This window comes from Haematobia irritans, chromosome 1 (genome assembly GCF_050003625.1).
Source record: "Haematobia irritans isolate KBUSLIRL chromosome 1, ASM5000362v1, whole genome shotgun sequence".
In the NCBI taxonomy this organism is placed as follows: Eukaryota; Metazoa; Arthropoda; class Insecta; order Diptera; family Muscidae; genus Haematobia; species Haematobia irritans.
Window position 1 is genome coordinate 143604169 of NC_134397.1, and position 27756 is coordinate 143631924.

Here is a 27756-nt window from a genome sequence, read left to right on the forward strand (position 1 = left end):
ACAATGTAGAAAAAATTATACGATTTTATAAATTCTTAAATTTTTTTACCTTTCGCCTGGACGGAGAATCGAACCGCGGACCATTCAATTTGTAAGCTTACACACTATCCGCTGAGCTATGTAGCCGTTATTGTCATCAATAGACAATTACCCATATAAGTTACATTTATATAGCATAGCTTGCGGCGCCCACGAGCCGATTAAACAAACTTTATTTAACAGAAAAATACATTTAGTTGGGCACCGTGGAGCAGTGGTTGCTACGTCCGACTCGCATGCCAAGGGTCGTGGGTTCGATCCCTGTTTCGACCAAAGTTTTTTTTACATATATTCCAAATATGGTCGGAAGATTCCGAAAAAATGTTCAACATTACATTCTACTATATTACATTTTTACTATGAACTGTAAAATGTGTCTTATTAAAGACCTAAAGTCAGAAAAGAACAGTGTTTGATATAAACGAAATGGACTGTGTTGTTGTTTCAAAAATAACTTTTTTTATTGGAAAAATAAGAATTTTGTAACAAACGAATTTTTTGGTGATAAAAGTCTATAATTTTCGAATCAATTCAAAAAACTCTAACAAAAGAAAAACGTTTTCGGTACACGTTTTCCAAACGTTTTTTTTTTTTTGCGTGTACATGAACAGACAGACAGACGGACATCGCTAAATCGATTCAGAATTTAATTCTAAGGCGATCGGTATACTAAAAGATGGGTCTCAGACTTTTTCTTCTTGACGTTACATACAAATGCACAAACGTATTATACCCCGTACCACAGTAGTGGTGAATGGTATAAACAGCTGTGTCAAAATGGTGTGTATCAGTCGATATTTTGGTATAGCCTCCATATACTCCTATCTCCCGATTGTTTGGGCTTCCAATTTTCCTAAAACTAGAAATCTAAATATGTGTACCGAATGTGGTTTTTATCAGTTCATGGTTTGTTAGAACCCAATATAGACCGATTACCGGTTTGACTTTTTGGGGTTCTAGAAACCACAATTTGTCTGAAATTGGATATCTGGGGGTATTAATTGTCCACATATCGGATTTAGTTTTTATTGGTCCATTTGGTAAAGCCTCCATATAGACCAATTTCCGATCAATTTCATTCTTGATGTTGATGAAGGTCAGTGGTCAGAAATTTTGTTAACAAATAGGGATGGATTCTTTTTTTTTTTTATTTCGAAGATGGAAACCAATACTGACAGCTGATACAGCCTTGTTTTATGCTAATGGCCTCTAGATAGCTGATAACAACAGGCTATTTTATTGGTATAACAACTGCAATATTTGACCCAATTTAATGTATTTGATTTTATTATTTTTATACCCACCACCATAGAATGGTGACGGGGGTATAATAAGTTTGTCATTCCGTTTGTAACGCATCGAAATATCGATTTCCGACTATATAAAGTATATATATTCTTGATCAGGGAGGAATTCTAAGACGATATAACGATGTCCGTCTGTCCGTCTGTCTGTCTGTCTGTCTGTCTGTCTGTTGTAATCACGCTACAGTCTTCAATAATGAAGCAATCGTGCTGAAATTTTGCACAAACTCGTCTTTTGTCTGCAGGCAGGTCAAGTTCGAAGATGGGCTACATCGGTCCAGGTTTTGATATAGTCCCCATATAAACCGACCTCCCGATTTGGGGTCTTGGGCTTATAGAAATCGTAGTTTTTATCCAATTTGCCTGAAATTTGAAATCTTGAGGTATTTTATGACCATAAAGAGGTGTGCCAAAAATGGTGAGTATCGGTCCATGTTTTGGTATAGCCCCCATATAGACCGATCTCCCAATTTTACTTCTTGGGCTTATAGAGACCGCAATTTTTATTCAATTTACTTGAAATTGGAAATCTAGAGGTATTGTAGGACCGCAAATACGTCTGCCAAAAATTGTGAGTATCGGTCCATATTTTGGTATAGCCCCCATATAGACCGATCTCCCGATTTTACTTCTTGGGCTTATAGAAACCGCAGTTTTTATTCAATTTAACTGAAATTGGAAATCTAGAAGTATTGTAAGACCACAAATACGTGTGTCACAAATTGTGAGTATCGGTCCATGTTTTGGTATGGTCCCCATATAAAACGACCTCCCGATTTGGGGTCTTGGGCTTATAGAAACCGTAGTTTTTATCCAATTTGTCTGAAATTGGAAATCTAGAGGTATTGTAGGACCACAAATACGTCTGCCAAAAATTGTGAGTATCGGTCCATATTTTGGTATAGCCCCCATATAGACCGATCTCCCGATTTTACTTCTTGGGCTTATAGAAACCGCAGTTTTTATTCAATTTACCTGAAATTGGAAATCTAGAAGTATTGTAGGACCTCAAATACGTGTGCCAAAAATTGTGAGTATCGGTCCATGTTTTGGTATGGTCCCCATATAAAACGACCTCCCGATTTGGGGTCTTGGGCTTATAGAAATCGTAGTTTTTATCCAATTTGTCCAAAATTAGAAATCTAGAGGTATTTTAGGACCATAAAGAGGTGTGCCGAAAATGGTGAGTATCGGTCCATATTTTGGTATAGCCCCCATATAGACCGATTTCCCGATTTTACTTCTTGGGCTTCTAGAATACGTAGTTTATATACAATTTGCCTGAAATTGGAAATTTATAGGTATTTTAGGACTATAAGGACGTGTGTCACAAATGGTGAGTATCGGTCCATGTTTTGGTATAACCCCCATATAGACCCATATCCCGATTTTACTTCTTGGGCTTCTAGAATCTGAAGTTTTTATCCAATTTGCCTGAAATTGGAAATCTAGAGGTATTTTCGGGCCATAAAGAAGTGTGCCGAAAACGGTGAGTATCGGTCCATATTTTAGTATAGCCCCCATAAGAAAGATCTCCCGATTTAACTCCTTGGGTTTGTAGAAACCGTAGTTTTTATCCGATTTGCCTGAAATTGTAAATATTCTGGTATTTTAGACTCACAAAAACGTGTATCGTATTAAGTTTCTATCGGTCCATTTGGTAATGCCTCCATATAGACCGACTTCACTTCTTGAGGATGTAGAAGGCGCACTGATCATGAAAATTGCTTGAAACTCAATGTAAAATTTCCAGATTTTACTTCTACAGATTTGAGATTTCAAATCAAGACGTTATTTTATAATTTTCTTGCACACTTACAAGAGATGTTAATGATTCCTCTAAAACTCAAACAAAAATGGTTCTTATAAATCCAGAATCTGATATAGTCCTCATAGGTGAAATCTTTAAATTTATCTTCGGGAAGTGTCCCCAGGTCCTCAAGCCCTCCTGAAATTTCAAAGGAAACCCTAATATTTGGTTCATGGTGGTGGGTATTTAAGGTTCGGCCCGGCCGAACTTACTGCTGTATATACTTGTTATTTCTATGTAAGCTGATATAGAATGTTGTCAACAGTTATTTACTCTATTTGTAAAAAGTACCTTATTGACTACGGAAAACAAGTTAATATACAATATCATTCTTCCTAAATTTCACTTAGCTGTAAAGAAAAATAGAAAATGATTTCTAGCAAATTTAAGGATTTGTTAAGGATTTCAAAACAGTTAGTTAAATTCATAACAAAAACTCTTTGTGATTTGTTATAAGAACCTCGAAGAATATCCCGGACTCTCGTTATTTGTTAAACAAGCGAAATCTCGTTGCGAATTCTCTGCAGTCGCCTTTTGTTGACGTTCAATGTCTATGCTTCAAGTCAAAAGGAACGGAAAGTAAAAAAAAAAAAAATAGAACAAAACCAAAACGCGTACGCTCTTATACATCTCTTTTAGCTGCTCTAAGTACTAATCCAATTTAAAGTTTTATTTGTCAAGAGCTCACATGAGAATGGGTATGTGTGTATTTGTGTTTTGTTTTTGTACATGTATGTGTATGATGTTTTTTTCCTTGCTTTTATGTGGGCCAACAAGAATATCAGTTTGTCCGTCTATCGTTTCCCAGCAGACATCTAATACGATTGTGCTGCAGGCACTTTCAGAAATTTCTTCTCCCAAACAAAGCAGGACTACTATAGCGAAGGGGAAAATGGTAAATTGGGGAATTAAATAAAAAAAAACGCCAAGAACATGTTGTCTTTTTAAGTAAACTCTGTTTGCTTCGGGAATTATGGGTATTTTCTCTTCCCCCCGAGGGATATTATTAAATATTTAAGTATGTGGTGGATGGGGGGTGACAAATAAATATTAGCAAAAACCTCAAGTAAGTACATTTCCGCAGTGTTGGTTTTAAGTGTAGCATATATTTATTTGCTTAACCACAACACTTTACGCGAAAATCCATTTGCAATAGCATTACTTCTTAAGTAGATTGGTACATACAGTGAAACTTCTCAGAAATTTGCAATAGACTCATACAAACACACATAGAGAGACGGAAGACTACGAAATAATTTAAATTCTCTCATTCGCTATCAATTTACATATAAAAAAAAAAGTGAACTACATTATGGGAAAAATTAACTATCTCGTGCGAAAATTGAACTAAATTGTATTCCAAATTTTGAGATTCATTAAATTGACGAAAATTTTCCAACATTTTTGGAAAATTTTCGTCAATTTGTTTGGAACTCAAATTTTTTAACACAATATTTTTAAGCGCAAGCATATGTTATAATGTTCGTAAACTAGCATAACATGTTTGGGACATATATGTCAATATGTTAGAACATATTATGTTTGGGACATAAAATGTTTGTAAATATAATATGCTTAGATGCAAACATGTATTAATTTAGAAATATCCTACAACATATATATGTTTAGAAAGAGAGACTTAGAGAGTATGCTGCAAGTAAAATAATGGAAGTAACCAATTGACGCCTTAAAAATATATCCACACAAAGAAAATTTCTTAAATTTTTTTTCTACCAGTGTATGCACTAAGGTGAAACATAATATGTTTGAATAATACAAACAATATTTTTTTTGGACCAGTCCTGAAAATATATATGCTTGAAGCAAAATGTGCTTGGGGTATATGTTACAGAAGCGATTTTTTTTAATATATAATTCAGTTTGACAAAATTGTCTATAGAAATAAAATGTTAAAAAAATTTTCTATAGAAATAAAGTTTTGACAAAATTTTCTATAGAAATAAAATTTTAACAAAATTTTCTATAGAAATAAAGTTTTGGCAAAATTTCCTATAGAAATACAATTTTGACAAAATTTCCTATAGAAATAAAATTTTGACATTTTCTATAGAAATAAAATTTTGGTAGATTATTTTTGGCTCGAGTGGCAACCATGATTATGAACCGATGGACCAATTTTTGTGTGATTGGGGATCGGCTATATATAACTAACTATAGACCGATATGGACCAATTTTGGCAGGGTTGTTTATATGGGGCTATATATAATTACGAACCTATGTGGACCAAATTTTGCATGGATGTTAGAGACCATATATTAACACCACGTTCCACATTTGAACCGGATCGGATGAATTTTGCTCCTCCAAGAGGCTCCGGAGTTCAAATCTGGATATGGGGGCTATATATAATTATGGACCAATTCACGGTTGTTAGAGACCATATACTAACACCATGTTTCAAATTTAAACAAGATCGGATGAAATTTGCTACTCTTAGAGGTTCCGCAAGCCAAATCTGGGGATCGGTTCATATGGGGGCTATATATAATTATGGAGCGATGTGGACCAATTTTCGCATGGTTGTTAGAGATCATATACCAACATCATGCACCAAATTTCAGCCGGATTGGATGATATTGTTTCTCTTTGAGCCTCCGCAAACCAAATCTGGGGATCGGTTTATATGGGGGCTATATATAATTATGGACCGATGTGGACCAATTTTAGCACGGTTGATAGAGGGGAGCCACCATGGTGCAATGGTTAGCATGCCCGCCTTGCATACACAAGGTCGTGGGTTCGATTCCTGCTACGACTGAACACCATAAGGTTTTTCAGCGGTGGATTATCCCACCTCAGTAATGCTGGTGACATTTCTGAGGGTTTCAAAGCTTCTCTAAGTGGTTTCACTGGAATGTGGAACGCCGTTCGGACTCGGCTATAAAAAGGAGGTCCCTTATCATTGAGCTTAACATGGAATCGGGCAGATAAGAGAGAAGTCCACCACTGTGGTATCACAATGAACTTATTAGTCTAAGTGAGCCTGATACATCGGGCTGCCACATAACCTAACCTAACCTATCTGCCGGATCGGATGAAATTTGCTTCTTTGTGAGGCTCCGCAATCCAAATCTGGGAATCGGTTTATATGGGGGCTATATATAATTATGGACCGATGTGGACCAATTTTTGCGTGGTTGTTAGAGACCATGTACCAAATTTCAGCAGGATCGGATGAAATTTGCTTCTCTTTGAGGCTCCGCATGCCAAATCTGGGAATCGGTTTATATGGGGGCTATATATAATTATGGACCGATATGGACCAATTTTTGCGTGGTTATTAGAGACCGGATCGGATGAAATATGCTTCTCTTAGAGGCTCCGCAAACCAAATCTGAGGGTTCGTTTATATGGGGGCTATACGTAAAAGTGGACCGATATGGCCCATTTGCAATACCATCCGACCTAAATCAATAACAACTACTTGTGCCAAGTTTCAAGTCGATAGCTTGTTTCTTTCGGAAGTTAGCGTGATTTCAACAGACGGACGGTCGGACGGACATGCTCAGAATTTCACCACGACCCAGAATATATATACTTTATGGGGTATTAGAGCAATATTTCGATGTGTTACAAACGGAATGACAAAGTTAATATATCACCCATCCTATGGTGGAGGGTATAAAAAATCAAAATTATTAAAGCCAAGTTGTATATGGTCAAACAACAGGTTCATTCATGTAAAGGTTCCCAGTTTCAAGTCGAATCACGTAACTATATGGACAAAAAAATACTTTTTCTTCAAAAAAGACTACGAAAAGTAAATCGCACATGATATTAGTTAGTCTTCATTATGGAGGATGCAAATAATTTTTTTTTCTACGAAACTTACACTCAAATCCGAACTTTTTTATTGGAATTTTTCAGAAATTAAATAAGTCTTAAAGTATAAAAGTTTTAACCATGCCATTGGTTTACTTCTTGGCGTTCCGTATATACTCAGTAATTATATCTCAACCATCAATGATCTAAAGTATGAATTCGAATAAATTTCTGGGTCAAAATTTCACTAAAAATTACAAAAGATGCATTTGATTTGAAAAAAAGTTTCATTTGGAATGAAAAAAGGTTTAATTTCATTTGCTTTGAAAAAGTTTCTTTTGATTCGAAGTGAAAGTGTGTTATATTAGCTCTTAATGGGTTAAGTTTGTTCTCGTCAATTCGGTTCCCCTCTGAATTCACTGTACCTTATATAAAATGTAATCACATACGATTGTAAGGTAGAACTATGTGCAACTGCATCCTTATTTTGGTTGTCGCTTTGATTCCAATACGGATGATACATGTGAAGTGTTCTCCCGTATGGAAACTGGTAATGTGTAAGTCAGACATCGTGTATCAGATGTTGTGAGTGCTTTATTGTTACCATGGGTATTCGCATTACACGGGCATATAGGCTTACCTAGCCTTGTCCCGAATTCAACAATGGAAAAATTCGATAGTGAAAAATCCTCAAGTTCTTCTATTTTTTTTTTTATTTTATCGACAGCGGCCCATTGGCCCATTGTTGAGTCATTCACTCAAACGAAATCACAAACATTTCAACAATACACAACACAAACTTTTGACAAATAAAAACCAGCATCCGTGACTATTAAATTTCTTGAATTTAATTTTACACAGAGATTATTCAGCAATGGGTATTGATCATCCAACCCTTAGGGAAACACATCAGATTGTGGTCGATAACAATAGATGAATGGACGAATATGAACCAATGAGATGGAAGGCAAAATACAATGACAAAGCCAAATTTTATTTTGGAGACTAATGTTTCGGGTTTTTTGTTGTTGTCATTTTTGTCGAAATGGTTCGATTTGATTCGATTATTTTGGAAATTTCAATCAATTTAAAGTAGTCAATGTTGAATCAGAATCGAGATTTTTTGTGCGATTGATTTCATAATAGACAAAATAGTTATATTTCACCAAGAAGATTTTGTGAAATGGGCAAAATACCCAGTCGTACATACATAAAAAAATTTGTTTGGATCCAAAGACATTGTCTATCCTTTCCTTATGGATTACGAGCGATACATATTTATAAGAGGTTTAAGTAAATTTGGGTTATTTTGATCATTTTTTCGACTTAGCAGTTGCGATTTTATATGTAAGATCTTACAAAGATAGGTGGTGAGCAGAGAATGGGGCCGACCCATTTTTGTTGGCGGCGGCTGACACTAAATTTTTTGACTCCGGCAGCGGTGGCTTGACGGCTAAGCCGATCTAAATATGTCTATTCGGCGGCGGACAATTATTTATTATAAAATCAATTTTAATTTATTCGAATGGTAATGGGATTAATTGTACAACCAACCTTATACTTAAATTAAAATTCATTCAAATTTTCTGAGCAACATTTTTGCAAAATTATTACAGCAGCTTGAAATTGATTGATTGTGGATGAAAGGTTCAAAAGTTTTGGCAAAAAAATACGAGAATTATTAATACATTTTTCCGATTTAAACCGATATTTTTAATTAATTGGCGGCTAAATTTTAGTCGGGATGAGTCGACATATTCGGCGGCGGCGTCGACTGGCAAAACTGGTCGACGGCGACTGAAATCGGAGGCGCCTATCGGCGGCTTCATTCTCTGGTGAAATGTGGGTTTTTGCAAGATTATTGTAGCAGCTTGAAATTGATTTATTTTCGATGAAAGGTTCAAAATTTTGGCAAAAAATACGGAAATTATTAATACAAGGTTAAAAATTTTTGGCAAAAAATACGACAATTATTAATACATTTTTCCGATTTAAATCGATATTTTTAATTAATTGGCGGCTAAATTTTAGTCGGGATGAATGGACATATTCGGCGGCGGCGTCGACTGAAATCGGCGGCTTCATTTTCTGGTGGTGAGTTGTGGGTTTTTGGATAAAACTTGACTAAATCGGGCGATATTTATAGAAGTCGGAGGCTTAACTTAATTTTATTTCTGGAGAAATTTTGCAATTGTGGTGGGTAGAATATGCCTACAATATGGGTAAAACATTGTTGAAATTATGTGTAACATCTTTGCCCAAATCGGAAGAACATATGGGCATTATCTATATCTTAGCCTACTCTCTATGCAAAATAGTAAGTCACTGGGACTCGTTGAATCTCGGGCATAAAATGTGGGTATTCCAACCATAGAACCGATTTCGATGAAATTTGGATCACATTTCTAAAATATTAATTGTATTCTCTGTGCAAAATTTCAGATATTTCGGTGTGAAACTTTGGCCTCCGTGGTCATATGAATCTAAGTCTGAGGAAAGATATTTATGCGAGCTATATCTAAATCTGAACCCATTTCGACCGAATGTGCCATACATCGCACAGTGGTTCCAAATAGCTTTTTTTTGGAAATAATTCTGTAACTTTTGAATGGATAAAGATATCAACATAATTTCTCTCAGTTTTCTTTGTGTGAAATCTGAGGTGTTTTCCTCAAAGTTTGCAAACTTGTGGGTCCCAAGTGGGTCTACGGGCTGACCTGTTGGTGTTGAAAGTTGGTCACCTCGGGGATATCAAATTTTGTTTTAGCTGTCAACTCCGCAGTTTCAAGCGATTGCGATGATTTATGATGATTTATTTGCTGGATAGAACTTTAAAGCTTTTCAAAAAAATTTGCGTGCGTGTGCAATTATCTTTTACCGTTCGGCAGATATGGGCCACCAAATTATTATTTTGCAAAATTTTGACTGACCCCACAGTAGTTTGAACCTAGAAGTTCCGTTTTTGGGTGGATCCCCAATTTTTTCCTCTACAAAATTCTACGAATTTTAGAAGAAAAAAATGTGTCCCTATGTTTTTTAGATTAAAAGTTGTAAAGTCTACAAATTAGAATTAAAAAAAAAAATTGTTTGGAAAAAGGCACATACATTCTTTCAACCGTAACATGTTTTTTATTTACTTCTCCAAATCTTTTTTACTTGTTTCTGATAGACCACCATATACATATACATTTCAAGCTTTTACCGCCCATTTTGGTCAAATAGAATATGGGTTCTTCTCCTCCCAAAATCGGCAATTTTCAAAAAAAAAAAAAAATACAAGTATATAAGGCCGTAAGTTCGGCCAGGCCGAAGCTTATGTACCCTCCACCATGGATTGCGTAGAAACTTCTTCTAAACACTGCCATCCACAATCGAATTACTTGGGTTGCGGTAACGCTTGCCGATGGCAAGGTATCTTAAACCCTCCTAACTTCTCTTCCTCTAAATTGTAAGTAAGTCCATACGTGGTATATATTAAATTAAAAAAGACCGATTAAATACGTATATAATTCAGTTTGACAAAATTTTCCATAGAAATAAAATTTTGACAAAATTTTCTATAGAAATAAAATTTTAACAAAATTTTTTATAAAAAAAAATTTGACAAAATTTTCTATAGAAATAAAATCTTAACAAAATTTTCTATAGAAATAAAATTTTTACAAAATTTTCTATAGAAATAAAATTTTGGTAGATTATTTTTGGCTCCAGTGGCAACCATGACTATGAACCGATATGGACCAATTCTTGTGTGATTGGGGATCGACTATATAACTATAGACCGATATGGACTAATTTTGGTATGGTTGTTAGCGGCCATATACTAACACCACGTTCCAAATTTGAACCAGATCGGATGAATTTTGCTCCTCCAAGAGGCTCCGTAGGTCAAGTCTGGAGAACGGTTTATATGTGGGTTATATATAGTTATTGACTGATATGGACCAATTCTCGCACGGTTGATAGAGACCATATACTAACACCATATTCCAAATTTCAACCGGATCGGATGAAATTTACTTTTCTTAGAGGTTCCGCAGCCAATTCTGGGGATCGATTTATATGGGGGCTATATATAAACCATGAATTTTTGCATGGTTGTTAGAGACCATATACCAACATCATGTACTAAATTTCAGCCGGATCGGATGAAATTTGTTTCTCTTTGAGATTCCGCAAGCCAAATCGGGGGATCGGTTTATATGGGGGCTATATATAATTATGGACCGATGTGGACCAATTTTTGCGTGGTTGTTAGAGACCATATACTAACACCATGTACCAAATTTCAGGCGGATCGGATGAAATTTGCTTCTCTTAGAGGCCTCGCAAGCCAAATTTGGAAGTCCGTTTATATGGGGGCTATACGTAAATGTGGACCGATATGGCCCATTTGCAATACCATCCGACCCACATCAATAACAACTACTTGTGCCAAGTTTCAAGTCGGTAGCTTGTTTCGTTCGGAAGTTAGCGTGATTTCAACAGACGGACGGACGGACGGACATGCTCAGATCGACTCAGAATTTCACCACGACCCAGAATATATATACTTTATGGGGTCTTAGAGCAATATTTCGATGTGTTACAAACGGAATGACAAAGTTAATATACCCCCCATCCTATGGTGGAGGGTATAAAAAAGTAATATAAAATTTTTTTGACTATTCCCTCAAAGCGAATTCTCTTCAATTTACTATAAAGCTTCGAGTACAAAATCCTAACAAAACAAAAAGTTAAGTTAAGTTATTGCTCTTTATGATTGAAAAAAAAAATGCAATGACTTGAAATTGCAGTAAACAGCATCCTTTATGCCTCATTCTCCATCCAACCGAAATTCTGCTATGCATACTCTTCTTTACTTGTGGAAATGGAGCATCATCATTGAGTACGAAATGAATTTTTCCCTTTATGCTGCAATTTCATTTGTATTCATTTACTTTGCTTTTGGCATTTTACTCAATATGAAGTATGAGAATTCTGTGGAATTCGCCCCATTTAGCTCAATTGTAAGAGGATTTATTTAAATGCTGATGTAGTTTTACAATTGGAGAAAACTGTATAAAATAATTGTTTTAGTCCGCAATAAAATTTTCTGAGCGAGAAAAAGTTATCAATTAAAAATATTGATTTTAGGAAAACAAAAAAAAAAAAACAACAACAACAACAAAAACAACCGTTGAAATGCATAGAACAATGGGAAAGTAGAAAAATTTTGACAATCATTGCACCATAGGGAAACTGAAATTGGGGTAATGTGGAATTCCATGAAATAAGAAACAGAATAAACTATACACATTTACATTTCATTCAAATTTTCTGAGCTAAATGTTTGCAAAATTATTATAGCAGCTTTAAATTGATCGATTATGGATGATGTGGTTCAAAATTTTGGCAGAAAATACGACATTTTTTTTATACATTTTCCGATTTAAACCGATATTTTTAATTAAATGCTTAATTTAAATAAGTAGAGATGAGTCGACAAATTCGGCGGCGGCGTCGACTGGCAAAAACTGCTCGGCGGCGACTGAAATCGGCAGTGCGTCTCGGCGGCTTCATTCTCAGATCTGGATGGGGTCGTATAGTAGAAATTCTCCTAAAAAACCTGCATTTATTGTTTTGATGTTGGGAAAGATAGATATATAATTTTACACTGAAAGTTGTTAAGATTTATGCGATCACAAGTTTTATAGCCATTACCATCACATCACAGTTTTTATTCCCATCACCATTCTATGGTATGGTAACATATAATAGCAAACTTATTACATGCGTTTAATAAATTTGTTATCTCGCTTGTAATATATCGAAATATTCATTTCTGACTTTATAACGTCTACATATTTTGGATTAGTGTCGAATTTTATAGATGTTTCTCTGTCTATTGTACACTGAAAAAAATATTGTCGTGAGGTCAAAGATTTCATGTCTTTAAAATACGAATGAAAATTTTGCTTAACATAGAAGACGCATTTCTCTAATATAAAGCATTTTCCTTGTGATTTGCCTTAAAACTGGGTATCATAACATGAAAGAAAAAAATTTTGGGCTGAGGTCAACATGACTTTAATAATTCAAAAAAAAAAAAAATATATATTTAAAATTAATGAAATTGTCTTTCAATTTGTTGTCTTTTTGCATCTTAACTACAAAGCAAAAAATCGTTCAAATATAGGACATGTTTTTCAACACTTTATTTTAAAGACGTTTTTACTTGAAACATAGCATAACTTCAACTGGAAGTCGAGCCAGAATTTGGAAAATAAAGTTGTCGTTAGCTCGTTTTTAACGGACTTGATAGCATATGAAGAAAAAAGCTGAAAAAAAGAAAAATTAAAATTTGCTTCCTAGAAGCATATACACAAAACCCAAATATAAAAGAGAATTGTGGCTTAAAAGTATCCTTACTTGAATTCTCCGCTTCTTTGGCTCGAAATCAATACCAAAATTTTTAAAGTAAAGACAAAATCTTTGGACATGCTTTTTTTCAGAGTACTCACGCTACATGCTTCAATAATGAAGGTATCGCACAATTCTGCAGGCAGATCAAGTTTAACAATGAGCTATATCGGTTCATATTTCGTTATAGCCCCCATATATACCGATATACCGAGTTGACTTCTTGCATTCATGGTGTCTATGTTTTAATGTAACCCCATAGAAACCGATCTCCCAATTTGACTTCTTGAGGTCAAAGAAGCCGCAAATTTGATCCGTATTCCCTGAAACTGAAAATCCGTCCGTCTGTTGAAATCACGCTAACTTCCGAACGAAATAAGCTATCGACTTGAAACTTGGCACAAGTAGTTGCTATTGATGTAGGCCGGATGTAGGACGTATCGCCCCCATATAAACCGACCCCTAGATTTGGCTTTCGAAGCCTTTTAGAGAAGTAAATTTCATCCGATCCGGTTGCAAATTGGTACATGGTGCAAATATATGGTGAAAATTGGCCCATATCGGTTTATAATTATATACAGCCCCCATATAAACCGATCTTCCGGAGCCTCTTGGAGGAGCAAAATTCACCCGATCTGGTTGAAATTTGGTACGTGGTGTAAATATATGGTCTCTACCAACCATGCATTGGTCCACATCGGTCCATCATTATATATAGCTCCCATACAAAGCTATCCACAGATATGACTTCCGGAGCCACTTGGAGGACAAAATTTCATTTCAACTTCCATGTAAAAAAAAATTCTGTTTTAAAAGTATCCTTACTTCAATTCTCCACTTCTTTGGATCGGAATCAATATCAACATCATTATTGTAAGGACAAAATCTTAAGAACCGGACATGCTTTTTTCAGTGTTGTCTTGGCTTTCTGTCCGTCCATCTCTCTTTTGTTTTTGCACAATGGCGAATTCTATTGAATGTGAAAAAAAAGCTCAATTCAATTAAGTTTCTAGCATCTTTTATTATACTTCGAAAACGTGATAAATAATGATCATATTGGTTTAGATTAAAATATCACGACATATACATGTATATATGTACCGGCTGACTTTTGATTTTATTTTCTTTAACCCTTGATTTAAAGTCGCTTAACTAAAGCTTTCTTTCAAGGGCCAGTGTAGTTTATAATTAGCATCGAAAAACTAAGAGAACGTTAATAATTTGTGAATATTTTCGCATAGTTCTTAATTGATATTCCCATTCAATTTCAGATTTGATAATTGGTTAATTAAGCAAACGTTCATATGTTTCTTAATAAAAATTTTCCCACATTTTTTTTGTAACTCAGGCTAATTATCCTCCTCTCCATCTCTCTTTAAATTTCCTAATGTTCCTTAATTAATACCCTAAAATAAATTAACAAATCAAAGACTTCATTAATACACGTATGTTGGACAAAACGTGCCAGTGTGGTTTCTGAGTCAATATGAAGTATCTTCTTCTCTGGCATATCACAAACATTTGATAAATCACACACGTAACGACGAGTTGGTCAGCAATCTTCAGAGGTTCGAATGGTTTTTGCTTGTTTCATGGTTCGGGTAATTAAGTTGTACCTGTCCGAAACCAACAACAAATAAATTCTCCATGTAAAATACCAGAATACAGTGTAAAGAATGAATAATAGGATACTTTCTAGAGATAAAAGAGTCGAAATTGATTAGTAGAGTATTTGTTTTAAGTCCAAGTCGACCCTTTGTTATTCGATTAATCAATTTTTTTTTTTAAGATTTTTGTTTTTAAGTTCAATAGGCTAATCAAACTTGGCCAAAATTAATTAATCGACTTTGACGAAAATTTATAAATCAACTTTGAAGACGAAAATTGCAATTATGAAAAGACAATGCAATGTAGTTTTTAATGATGACAACTCTTAAAAATGTCAATAGGTTAGGTTAGGTGGCAGCCCGATGTATCAGGCTCACTTAGACTATTAAGTCCATTGTGATACCACATTGGTGAACTTCTCTCTTATCACTGAGTGCTACCCAATTCCATGTTAAGCTCAATGTCAAGGGACCTCCTTTTTATAGCCGAGTCCAAACGGCGTTCCACATTGCAGTGAACCACTTAGAGAAGTTTTGATACCCTCAGAAATGGATCGAAGCAGGAATCGCACCCACGACCTTGTGTATGCAAGGCGGGCATGCTAACCATTGCACCACGGTGGCTCCCAAAAAAAAAAATTCAATAGTCGCGACATCAAAATGATCATCAAGTTCATAATCAAATTTTACAAAATGTTTAATTTTGAATATTTGCGACTTTCTTAATTTTGCTTGAATATTAAAAAAAAAATCTAAATTTCCACCAAAATAATCCTTTTTTATATATGTACATCCCAAAATTCACTTCTATAGATATGCTGAAATTTTGACACCCAAGAAGTTTTTTGAACTTAAGGTCGATACTATGTTTGGTTTTCGAGTTGAAAATCACTTTATGTTCGCGATTGTTTTTTCTGAAATAACCAAAATTATACATGAAAACAAACATATAACTGTTCTTCTAAACTTGTTGAAATCTCGACGACAAAGAAAGTGTGTATCAATGGAGTTAACGCGAAATGAGAACATAGTACCGGCCTTAATATATGAAAACCCATTAGTTTTAGACCAGGGGCCAAATCACCGCATTCGTCATCGAGTTCTGTTTCGTATCGAGAAACATTTCTACTACTACTTTTTTTTACATTGCTGTAAACATATGGTAATAAGAAATAGGATGCAAAAGATGATTTCAAAATAACTTTTTGTGATCAAAATATGTATATGTGTAAAAATTATTATGAATCCATCTGTTTTTGTTTTCCTCGTCTTCGGATTCAGAGGATGAGTACAAAGTGGCATTAATAAGGAAAAATATTCGAGACAAAATCAGTCGTTTAGCATTGCCTGTAAGTGATTCTATTTTGAAGTGAGTGCTTTTAACTAATTGTGTTTTAACATCCATAGATTTAAAAGACGCTTTCGTCTATCAAAAGAAGCTTTTAAAAACGTTCTTGAAAAAAAGAGTTTTTTGAAGCGGCTACTGAGCATTCCTTTCTTTGTTCCGTTTCCCTAAATGCAAGTAATATTACATTTTCTTAAATGTATTTCGCCAAAATATATAAATAATACTTTCATTTTCACCAAATACTTGTTTCTTTTTGTTCACCTTTTTTCTGCTCAAAAATCACTACATACTTCGTTTTCGATAGCATGCTACCTATCGTGTTCAACTTCGAGTAGAAACAATTCGATAACGACTGCGGTGATCCGCGTAAACTACATTACGAAGACGAAGTACTCGATTTCGACTGCGGTGATTTGGCCCCAGTTTGACAAACGTATAAAATTTATTCTATTTTACTACACACAAAAAATTTTTTTCTGATTCAATCACGAAATTAATTGATCCAATTAATTTTTAATTGAAATGTCTTCAATCACAGAAATGATAGTATCAATTAAAAAATTAATTGAAGGTCAATTAAAAAGTTAATTGATCCAATTAAAAAATTAATTGATACTATTATTTTTGTGATTGATTTTTGTTTCAATTAAAAAATTTATTGAATCAATTAAATTTTTAATTGAATATTTTTTAAAACTCAATTAAAATTTTAATTGGAAAAATTTTCGTGAAATTTTTTGGTGTGTAGGTATAATACTGGGTGCTACGAATATGAGCCCCAAAATCTAATTGAAATGGGACCCCAAAAAATTAAATGTAAAACAAAACACCAAATTTGTATCCTTCTTGGGATATACCTTCATTTCATTACCTCCATAAATTTAAAATAAAACCCACACTCAAAAAAAGTTTACTTGGATCCAAAGATTTTGACCTTCCTTTAAAGATTTTGGTATTGATTCCGAGCCAAAGATGCGGGTTCTTTAAGGACATTTATTGCGACCTCTCTGACTTTAAATCTAGATAGATTTTTCTGGTATATTAATAAAGCTGTTCACGTACAAACAAATGCCACGTTAAAAATCCAAATTATGACGTATACTTCGAAGTAAAAAATATTTTCTTAATTCCAAAAAAACAAAAAACTTTAAGCCAAAGATGCTAAATCCTCAAAATAAGTCTTAGCATATATTTGAAGCGTTTTTATCTTAAATCGAAAGATTCAATATTTCAGTTAATTTAAGGACGATTTCTTTAAATCAAAAATGTGTTTCTTTACTTTAAGGAAAATTTGCCTTAGTTTAAAGACATGTAAATTTAACTTTAATATCACGTAAATATTTTTTTCAGTGCATATCTCCTTTTAGGAATTGTTTTCATGTGAGGCTATCCTCCTATTTTTCCTTCAGTAGGGTTCAATTTCACACGATCTTTTAAATCAAAAGAGAAAATAAGCCATAACTTTAGTTTGGCTTCGATTTTCAAACTTCAGTTAGATTTTCTCCTATAGATAGATCCAAAGTGGGCTAAAGCGATCTGAAAACGATAAGGGTCGACAGCTCTTGATTGGGGTTTAAGGTTTTGTCCTATGGACAGAGTCTAAAGCGCGATTACAAAGATTTAAGATTTTCTTCCATCGAGCCCAAATCGGTCTTCGGTCAAGTAAGAGACTTCATCCTATGAACAGAATCCAAAGTGGCAACGCGAATAGTGAGTGACATATGTTGTTCCTTTTTAATAAGGCTAAGTGTGTACAAATTACATATTTAATTTTGGATTTGAAAATATCATATTTTTTCGTTCAGGTGGGATTCATTTTCACACGGTCATTTAAATCAAGAGTGAAAATGAACACTGATATTACTTTGGAATCGATTTTAATGCTTTAATTATATTTTGTTTGGACTCATATTCCATGAGATTTTATTCATTATGAAATTTGGGGTTTGGGCCATATTTTCCTGAGGCCCATTCTTACAAAGCCATTATACAGAGTAATTGAAATAAAATAAATAATTATAAAATTGCAATAAATGAAATGTTTCAAAATTGTGCCGTTCTTTTATTTTGTAAATAAAAGCCGAAACAAAAACATGTTAACAAATTTGCTGCTTAAATGCTGTTCTCCTTTATCATAAAGAGTATTTTACTTCTAAGGATTAATATTACCACTGAAATTCTACATCGTCCTTAATTGTTGGCCACACACTGTACATAAGCATATCAAGGTTTAAACAGTCCAGTGTGTAAGTACACAAAAAAAAGGAAACAGCAGCTTGTGTAAAAACCAGTTAAGGTGATTATGTCCTTTACATACATTTGTAACATGTACGCCAGATTAATCCAACATAGCAGGCAAGGAACAAACCAACGAAAAATAAAACACATCATTCACAAAATGATTTTTATAAACGAATGTATGCCATTGATTACAACTTTTGAAATGGAAGGGAAAAAAATAAGACAACACAAAATAAAACGCACGAGATAAACTCTCTCTCGTTTGTACAATGAAATTTATATACAATCTGTAGGATGCCCATCAAGTGGTGATACTAATTGGACTCGAAACCACCAGTAAGAACAACAAAAAACACCAAGACCAAAACAATCACCACCAGGAGTAACAGCCAATAATACATGAGCACTCACATACAGACACACACACATATACTCATCTCTCTACACACTTATGGTAGAATAAGAGACAATACCATACAGCTTAACCTAGTTACTTACCGGTCCTTATACTGACTGACTGGTGGGGAATTGAATACAGGCACATTTGGTTTACCGCTCAGCTGTAAAGTTTTACGTGACTTGCCAAGTTGATTTTCAGCCACACACGAATAATTACCAAAATCTTGGGGATGCACTTTACGTATAATCAGCGTATGACGTGAGCCACGATTCTCCATAATATGACGTTCGGTGGTATCCAATTGCATGGTGTCCTTAAACCAAATGACCTAGATTTGGTAGTACAACAGAAGAAATGACAAAAAAAAACGAAAACACAAATATGGAAGAATGGCCCCCCGTGTAGAAGTAAGAAAATAAATTATGGTTGTGAGGGACATATTTGTAAAAAGGGAAAGGGGTTTGAAGAGGGATATTTCATAATTTGTTAGATATATTAAATTTTGTTTGAAAAATCAGGATGTATTTGCCCAAAAAAATTGTTTTTGTGTTTAGTAGGGTGTTAAGCAAAAGGATATTATTTACGTTTGGTATTTGTATTTTGGTTTTTTTTTTTTTTTTTTTTTTGTATGACAGATTTATTTAATCAGGATAAGCATAAGATTGCCATGACAAAAAAAAATGAGAAGAGGATATGACAGCCAGGATAACAGCCCAGCCAAGGCAAACAAGATAGAAGGCCATAACCATACAACAATAAGCAAACAGGATACGATGAAATGTGCCCAAAATGTGGACATTTTGACGTTGATATCGTTGTTGCCATATGAGCAGCAACAAAAATAATAGAAAACAAACAAGAGAATATAGGGCCCGCGTATGTTTTGAATGGTTAATGTTAACCAAGTAGCAACGAACGAACGAACCAAACCACCCATCCATCACAAAGCATTCACATCAACACAATTACGACAAAGTATTTACCCAACAATATCAGATGTGTAATAGGGAGAGAAAGAGAATTAGAGAATGAGTGGGAGAACGAGAGGAAGAGCAAGAGCAGTTACCAAATCATGTTTCATGACAGAAACAATTTAAGTCGAGTCGAGTGAATGGATTACAACCAATACAGAAATACATACACATCCATATGAGCACCCCCATCACATCACCCATTCAGATCATTGAGGCGAGAGTGAAAGAGAAATGTAAACGAAAGCAATCGTAATGAGCGACACATCAGGATTAACAGTAACCAACAGCAGGTGCATTGTTTTTGTGTGTGTGTGTGTTTTTTTATTGGGTGGGTGTATGTGAATAGATTTTCATCAAAAAGCAGATAAACAAACCCCCACCAAATCCATTGTGTGACATCGAGATTTTAAGTCAAACAAATACCAAGAGTATAACGAAACGAGTATCCGCATCAGGATTTTCATGTATAAAACGGTGATGGTGATGGTTTTACGAAAGGATTTAGAAATGGCAAGGCCGAGGATATATCGGGGTAAACCAAATAAATATACAATATAGACAATTGAGGCCATATATGTAACCATAGAAAACATCAGCATCGTTATTGTTGTTTAAACACCATGTGTAGTGCAAGGATTTTCATTTTAAATAGCAAATGTTTCCAAAACAATACAGCGAAATGTTGATGAAATGCCACACAAATGTGGATAAGACACACATCCATATGAATATACAAAGGTAAGCGTTCGTTTTTGTTTTTCATTATTCCGACCACACATTGGTGTTGATTGTCATCATTTCAATCGCAGTTGAACAGTATGAAACAGCAACCAAAATGGTTAAAGGCAACATAGATCATCGCCACAGTCATTTGGCCGTTGTCATTATTGGGCAGGTGGTCGGCCAGCCAGCCAGCAATGTTGTGGGTATAACACCAGCAGTAAGTAAGCATATAGGCGTTTGTGTTTATTTTTTGTTTGCATTGATGTGGGGAGAGTGCGAGTGTGTATATGTATGTACATTTCATCACACATATTTTGTCATGTGTATAAACAACGAGAGAGTGTTTTTGCACATGCCAACACACCCACGCACACAAAGAGTTACCAAACCATGAACAAAAACACCAATTGTTTTGGTTGGGTTTTTTGTTTGTGTTGTTGTTGTTGATGTTGTCCACGCATTTGTTTGTTTTCAGGTTTTACGTGACGTTTTCCCCATCGAAATTTCATAACACAAAAAAAAAAAAAACAAAAACAAAAAAAAAAAATATTATTGTTTTTGTTGACGTTGGCAAGTTTTTTATTGCATAGTGAACGAACGTATGTATGAAAGTTTTATTGTTTGTTTTCCAGAAAATAATTTATCATACAACATATGAAAAACACACGTGGAAAAAAACAGACCAAACGGATACGTCAAGAGCCGCAAAACGTTAACGGAAATGGTTGCACAGATACAAGTATAGATGCAAAATTCATATGGGATTGTGTATTTGTAAGGATTTATATACATGGGAATGTGGCATAGTAAAGGCGTGTGTGAGTGTGTGTGTGTGGCAGCAAGTTTTTATTGCATATTTTCATTGATCATTTTGTTTTTGATATTTGTTGTTTTTTTTAGAGAACACAAGGATATCCGCATAGAATATGTGTTGTATTTTTTTGTTATCATTTCAGCGGCAAAGCCCAAAAGGATTCGTTCATTCATATTTTTAATTTTTTTTATTTCCATTTCATCGAAATTTGTTGTTGTTGGTTTTGGGTACAAAAAAAAATATATACGTACATCCCATCATCATATTTGTTGACATGGCATAAAAGCGCGTTAAAAATTATTAATATATTCCCATAAAGTTATTTTCATTTCAATTGTGTGTGTATGATGAAATTGTCATTGTTGATGATATTTTGGTGATGTGTCGTTGTTCATGTTATTTTGCACCGTTTAGTTGTTGATATGATGGTAGTTGTTGTTGATATTATTTTTCCAGCCAAAATTATTCACCCGTAAACCATATTGAAATAGATAAATAATAAATATGAGAAGAAAAGAAGAAAGAGAAAAAAACAAATATTCGTTAGTTAAATATATATGTAGGTATACAATTTATTGTTGACTTTTTTCGTACATACATATTTAAATAAAAACTATATCAGGTGATATATTGGTCCAAAGTTGACATACAGATAATGTCATATTTATTATTAAATTCAAATATATCTTTATGTACGACTCAATTTAGTTTGGTATATGTTTGTGTTCCGTATAACTACCTATGAAGGTTATATTAAATACCATCGAAGCGACTAAAGTTAGAGTGATTGAGATTTTAATCGTTACTGGATTGCATGTGATGTTGTAAAAGTCCTCGTTTCGAACACCCTACACTGTTTATAACAAATAGTTTTCAGATCCCAAAGATTTGTATACGACAATATTTATAATCCTTTTAACACTTTATAACACAAAAAAATTTTTGAAAAACAGATTAATAGCAAACAAATATACAGACAGCAAGTTCGGCCGGGCCAAACCTTTGATACCCACTACCGTGGTTCACACACATATAAAAGAAATGTTTCCCTTCGGAACGAAATTTTAGAGAAACGAAAATTCCCCTTAGTTTTAAATAATTGTCTTTTATAGCAAATATATCAGATTTTATGACAAGCAATGAAAAAAAAAATTGGAATGAAAAACAAGTATAAACGGCCATAAGTTCGGCCAGGCCGAATCTTATGTACCCTCCACCATGGATTGCTTAGAAACTTCTACGAAAGACTGTTATACACAATCAAATTACTAGGGTTGTGGTATCTTAAATCGTTTTCTAAATTGTGAGTTAGTCCACACGTGGTATATATTAGACAAAAAGGTATGTAAGTCTACAAATAATTACGAATCGATATGGACTTTTGCACGGTACGTAGGGAGCCAGAATTGAAATATGGGGGCTATATACAATAATGAACTTGATATGGACCAATTTTTGTGTGATTGGCGATCGATTTATCTGAGGGCTATATATAACTATAGACCGATATGAACCTAGTTAGGCATGGTTGTTAACGGCCATATGCTAGCACAATGTACCAAATTTCAACTGACTCGGATGAAACTTGCTCCTCCAAGAGGCTCCAAAACCAAATCTCGGGATCGGTTTATATGGGGCTATATATGATTATGGACTGATATGGACCACTTGTGGCATGGTTGTTAAATATCATATACTACCACCACGTACCAAATTTCAACCAGATCGGATGAATTTTGCTTCTCCATAAGGCACCGGAGGTCAAATCTGGGGATCGGTTTATATGGGGGCTATATATAATTATGAACCGATGTGGACCAATTTTTGCATTGTTGTTAGAGACCATATACTAACACCATGTACCAAATTTCAGCCGGATCGGATGAAATTTGCTTCTCTTAGAGGTTCCGCAAGCCAAATCGGATGATCAGTTTATATGGGCGCTATATATAATTATTGACCGATCTAGACCAATTTTTGCATAGTTGTTAGAGACCAAATACTAACACCATGTACCAAATTTCAGCCGGATCGGATGAAATTTTCTTCTCTTAGAGGCTCCGCAAGCCAAATCTGGGTATCGGTTTATATGGGGGCTATATATAATTATAGACCGATGTGGACCAATTTTGGCATGGTTGATAAAGACCATATACTTACACAATGTACCAAATTTCAGCCGGATCTGATGAAATTTGCTTCTCTTAGAGGCTCCGAAAGCCAAATCTGGGGATCGGTTTATATGGCCTCGCAACCCAAATTTGGGGGTCCGTTTATATGGGGGGCTATACACACAGAGAACAGTTTGGTTGGAAATCGGTTCTAAATCATGAAAATTCTACATTTAGAATTATATATTAGTTGTGTCAATCTATTTCCTTTAATGCAATCATTTTTTTATGCTAACTATCATTTGGCAATCATTTCAATAGAATTCCGTTTGTGATACCAGACAAATGGTTGAAGCAACAAAATCTATGTATTTTGTTGCATTTGTTTTAAATTCTGTTGGCACGACCAACTTTAAATAAATTTCGTAACCGTCATTTAGTAATCAGCACTGACAATCAGTATTCACAACCGAATCCTATTCGAAATATTTTCAAATGTCACTTAAATTTTTGTTAATTATTTGGTGCTCAAAGAAAATATTTTTTCTTTCAAATTAAGCATCACAACGGACGATTTTTAAGCCTCTGCAAATTTTATTGGCATCCACAATGCCGTCTAAGATATTCTTTTGATGATGTCCGACAGAGAATAATGGACGTAAGTAAAAGATACACATGATATTGAAGTGGATAATTTATGTATATTATAGGGCACAAAGAATCATGCGTACCACACCCCAATCGGATTTAATGATATATATCCAGGATTCATTGTCTACTGGGAACCTCAAAGAGATGTCGCAGTGAATAAAGTGGTAGATTCTTAACTGTTTTTATAAACATGAGTGCACCAAAATCTAACTAATATTATTTGATTTATTTTTAAACAATAATCCAATATGCCAACGTTGTACAACGGACCCAAATGGATACTAAGGGTCGTGGGCCAGATTCGGCCGAACACTCAAAAGTTATTTTTTTTTTCATAATTCCTAACACACTATCGGGAGGCACTCAGCAATAAGAAGTTCATCACTTGTGGTTTCAAAATTGGCTAGCTTGTCCAAACGAGTCTGTACACAGAAAAAAATATCACCAAAATATTTCCAATTAAAAAGTTAATTGAAGTTGAACATTTTTTCAATTAATAAATTAATTGATACAATTAACTTTTTAATCGTGATAGAAACATTAAGTTAATTAAGTCAATGATTGAAATTTTTAAAATGTTTAATTAAAATATTAATTGATACAATTAACTTTTTAATCAAATTCGGAAGACTAATTCAGTTAAAAAAAGTGCTGATTTTTTTTTTTACTTTTTTAATTAAAAATGTATTTCAAACAATCATTTGTTAATCCAAATAAAAACTCTAAGCCAATCTAACTAAGTAATTAAAAATAGTTACCTTTTTAAAAATAATTATCTTAATAAATTAATTGCGTTTTGCAATCAACATCAATTAAATTTTTAATTGAATCAATTAAAAAATTAATTGAATTTTGCTGAAAAAATCAATTAATTTTTTAATCAAGAATTTTTTCTATGCCCAATTAAAACAGTGATTGATACTATCATTTTCGTGATTGAAGACATTTCAATTAAAAAATTAATTGGATCAATTAATTTGGTGATTGAATCAGAGAAAAAAATTTTTGTGTGTAGGAACAGACCAACATAACTTATAGCGACCATCCTACATCGACCAAAAATAACTTATATGCACAAACTGATAACACGGGTCCATTTTTATGCCTTTTAATATTTAAAACAAAAGTAGACTTTCAACTAAAGGTCATAATGGGCTGTGTATTAAATTTTGTGTGGCCAACAGCTAAAACATTTTAAGGACATTAATTTGTTATCATATATTGTATTTAGCTATACATCTTTAATACAAATATTTAAATGTTTTAAACTAAATATAAAAATAAAATAAAATTTAAATGTAATTAATTTTTTTTATTCGGTTATAGTGCTATTAAAGTTGGGTGACACAACCAAATGAAGAGGGGAACAAGGACCAATTCCATCGTCTGATACAACCAACTCCATTTATAGTATTAGTTGGATTTCCCACAATTCGATTGAGTCGACCGAATTTGTCGGGCGACACAACTGCCAACAGATAGTTGGTGCAACTGCCAAAAGGAGGTTGGCAATAAATTCGGTTATCACAACCAATCTGTATTCTCTGTGTACGTAAAAGTGGACCGATATGGCCTATTTGCAATACCATCCGACCTACATCAATAACAACTACTTGTGCCAAGTTTCAAGTCGATAGCTTGTTTCGTTCTGAAGTTAGAATGATTTCAACAGACGGACGGACGGACGGACATGCTCAGATCGACTCAGAATTTCACCACGACCCAGAATATATATATTTTATGGGGTCTTAGAGCAATATTTCGATGTGTTACAAACGGAATGATAAAGTTAATATACCCCCCATCCTATGGTGGAGGGTATAAAAATAATGAAAATAAAATTAAAAATTTCACACACGCGGGAAGTTAAATCTGTGTCTTTTGACTTTTTAACATCCATGGAAGTTCTTTTGCGAAGGTTTTGCAAATTAGTAGAATTGTGAATTTTTTATTGAGTTTAAATGAAAAAGATATATTTCTACAAAAATATACCAAATATAGAATATAAAAACAATCTTTTGAAAAAATATTTGATAAAAAATTACCGCTGGCAAAATTTGAACCTGTTTTCTTTATTTTATCATTCATACTTGCAAAGAACATCTCGAAAAGTAGTTAAACTTAAACTCAGGATCAACTCCCGTCAGAGGAAAAGTTTTTTAAATTGAAAAAAATTAGATATTTAGAATATAAAAGTGTAATAAAAAAATATAGATTAAAATAAAAAGTGAAATTGGTGAAAAAATTTTGTTTTTTTTTTAATTTCTGCATTAAAATGAATTTCCAAGGCATAACTTCTAAAACAATGCAAAAGATCTGAAAATGAAGTACTTCCGTCCAATAAAAGGCCCATGCTCCAAGTTTGCACTACTTCCGGATCACAAGTTGGCTATCCAAACTACTTTTTGGGAGCTCTTTTTTTGCTGGAATGTTGCCAGAAGAATGGAAAAAGTAGTGCCTAGGGATGGACAAAACTTCAATTAATGAGTCTCCCAGCAAAAAAAGAGCTTCCAAAAAAGTAGTTTGGATCCCCAATCTGTGATCCGGAAGTAGTGCAAACTTGGATCATATCCAATGAATTTAACATGGGCTTGTCATAGGACGGAAGTACTCCCTTTTTGGATCCTTTGCATTGCTTTAGAAGTTGTGCCATGGAAGTTAATTTGAATGAAGAAATTTAAAAAGCGAAAAAAAAAATTTTTAACCAATTTCACTTTTTTCATTTTTTTAACCAATTTCTAATTCTTACAGTTTGAACAACTTTTTCGCACCGACCAGGGGTTGAACCTGGGTTTCTTGGCACCATAACAGAACGCCTTAGCACACTCAGTCACAAACGCCACTGAACATAAAGCGTCGAAAGGTCAATTCAAATGTTTGTGATATGGTCGTAATACGACACCAAGGAATAACATTCTAATTGCTTCTCGAGATGTTTTTTATTAGTATGAACGAAAAAATAAGAAACGCAGGTTCAAATCGCACCAGCGGCAATTTGTTTTCTCAAATATTTTTCTAAAAAATTATTTTTTTTTATGTCATGCATCGTTTTTATTTTTTTTATTTTCGGCATATATTTTCATATATATATATATATATATATATATATATATATATATATATATATATATATATATATATATATATATATATATATATATATATATATATATATATATATATATATATATATATATATATATATATATATATATATATATATATATATATATATATATATATATATATATATATATATATATATATATTTTTTTTTTTTTTTTTTTCAATTAAAAATCAACAAAAAAAATTTAAAATTCTCGTAATTTGCAAAACCTTCTCAAACGAACTTCAATGGAAGCGAAAAAGTCAAACGGCACAGGTTCAAATCCCAGCGGGGATGAAATTTATTTTTTTTATTTTTTTTTTTACTTTTTTTATTAATTTCTATTTTTATAGTTTTTTATTAGTTTTCTATTTTTTGTAAAATTTAATTATACAAAATTTGCACTTCAAATAGCCTGATTGCGTTCTATCTAATACTTGTC

General features: G+C 33.6%; 1 protein-coding gene across 1 annotated transcript in view; it reads right to left on the reverse strand.

Annotated features, from left to right (window-relative positions):
• LOC142221942 (uncharacterized) overlaps positions 1–27756 on the reverse strand; it is a 618143-nt gene that overhangs the window by 60791 nt on the left and 529596 nt on the right. The window contains exon 7 of the mRNA XM_075291829.1: positions 19034–19263. Coding sequence (XP_075147944.1) covers positions 19034–19263 — 230 coding nt within the window. The remainder of the gene's footprint in view (positions 1–19033; positions 19264–27756) is intronic.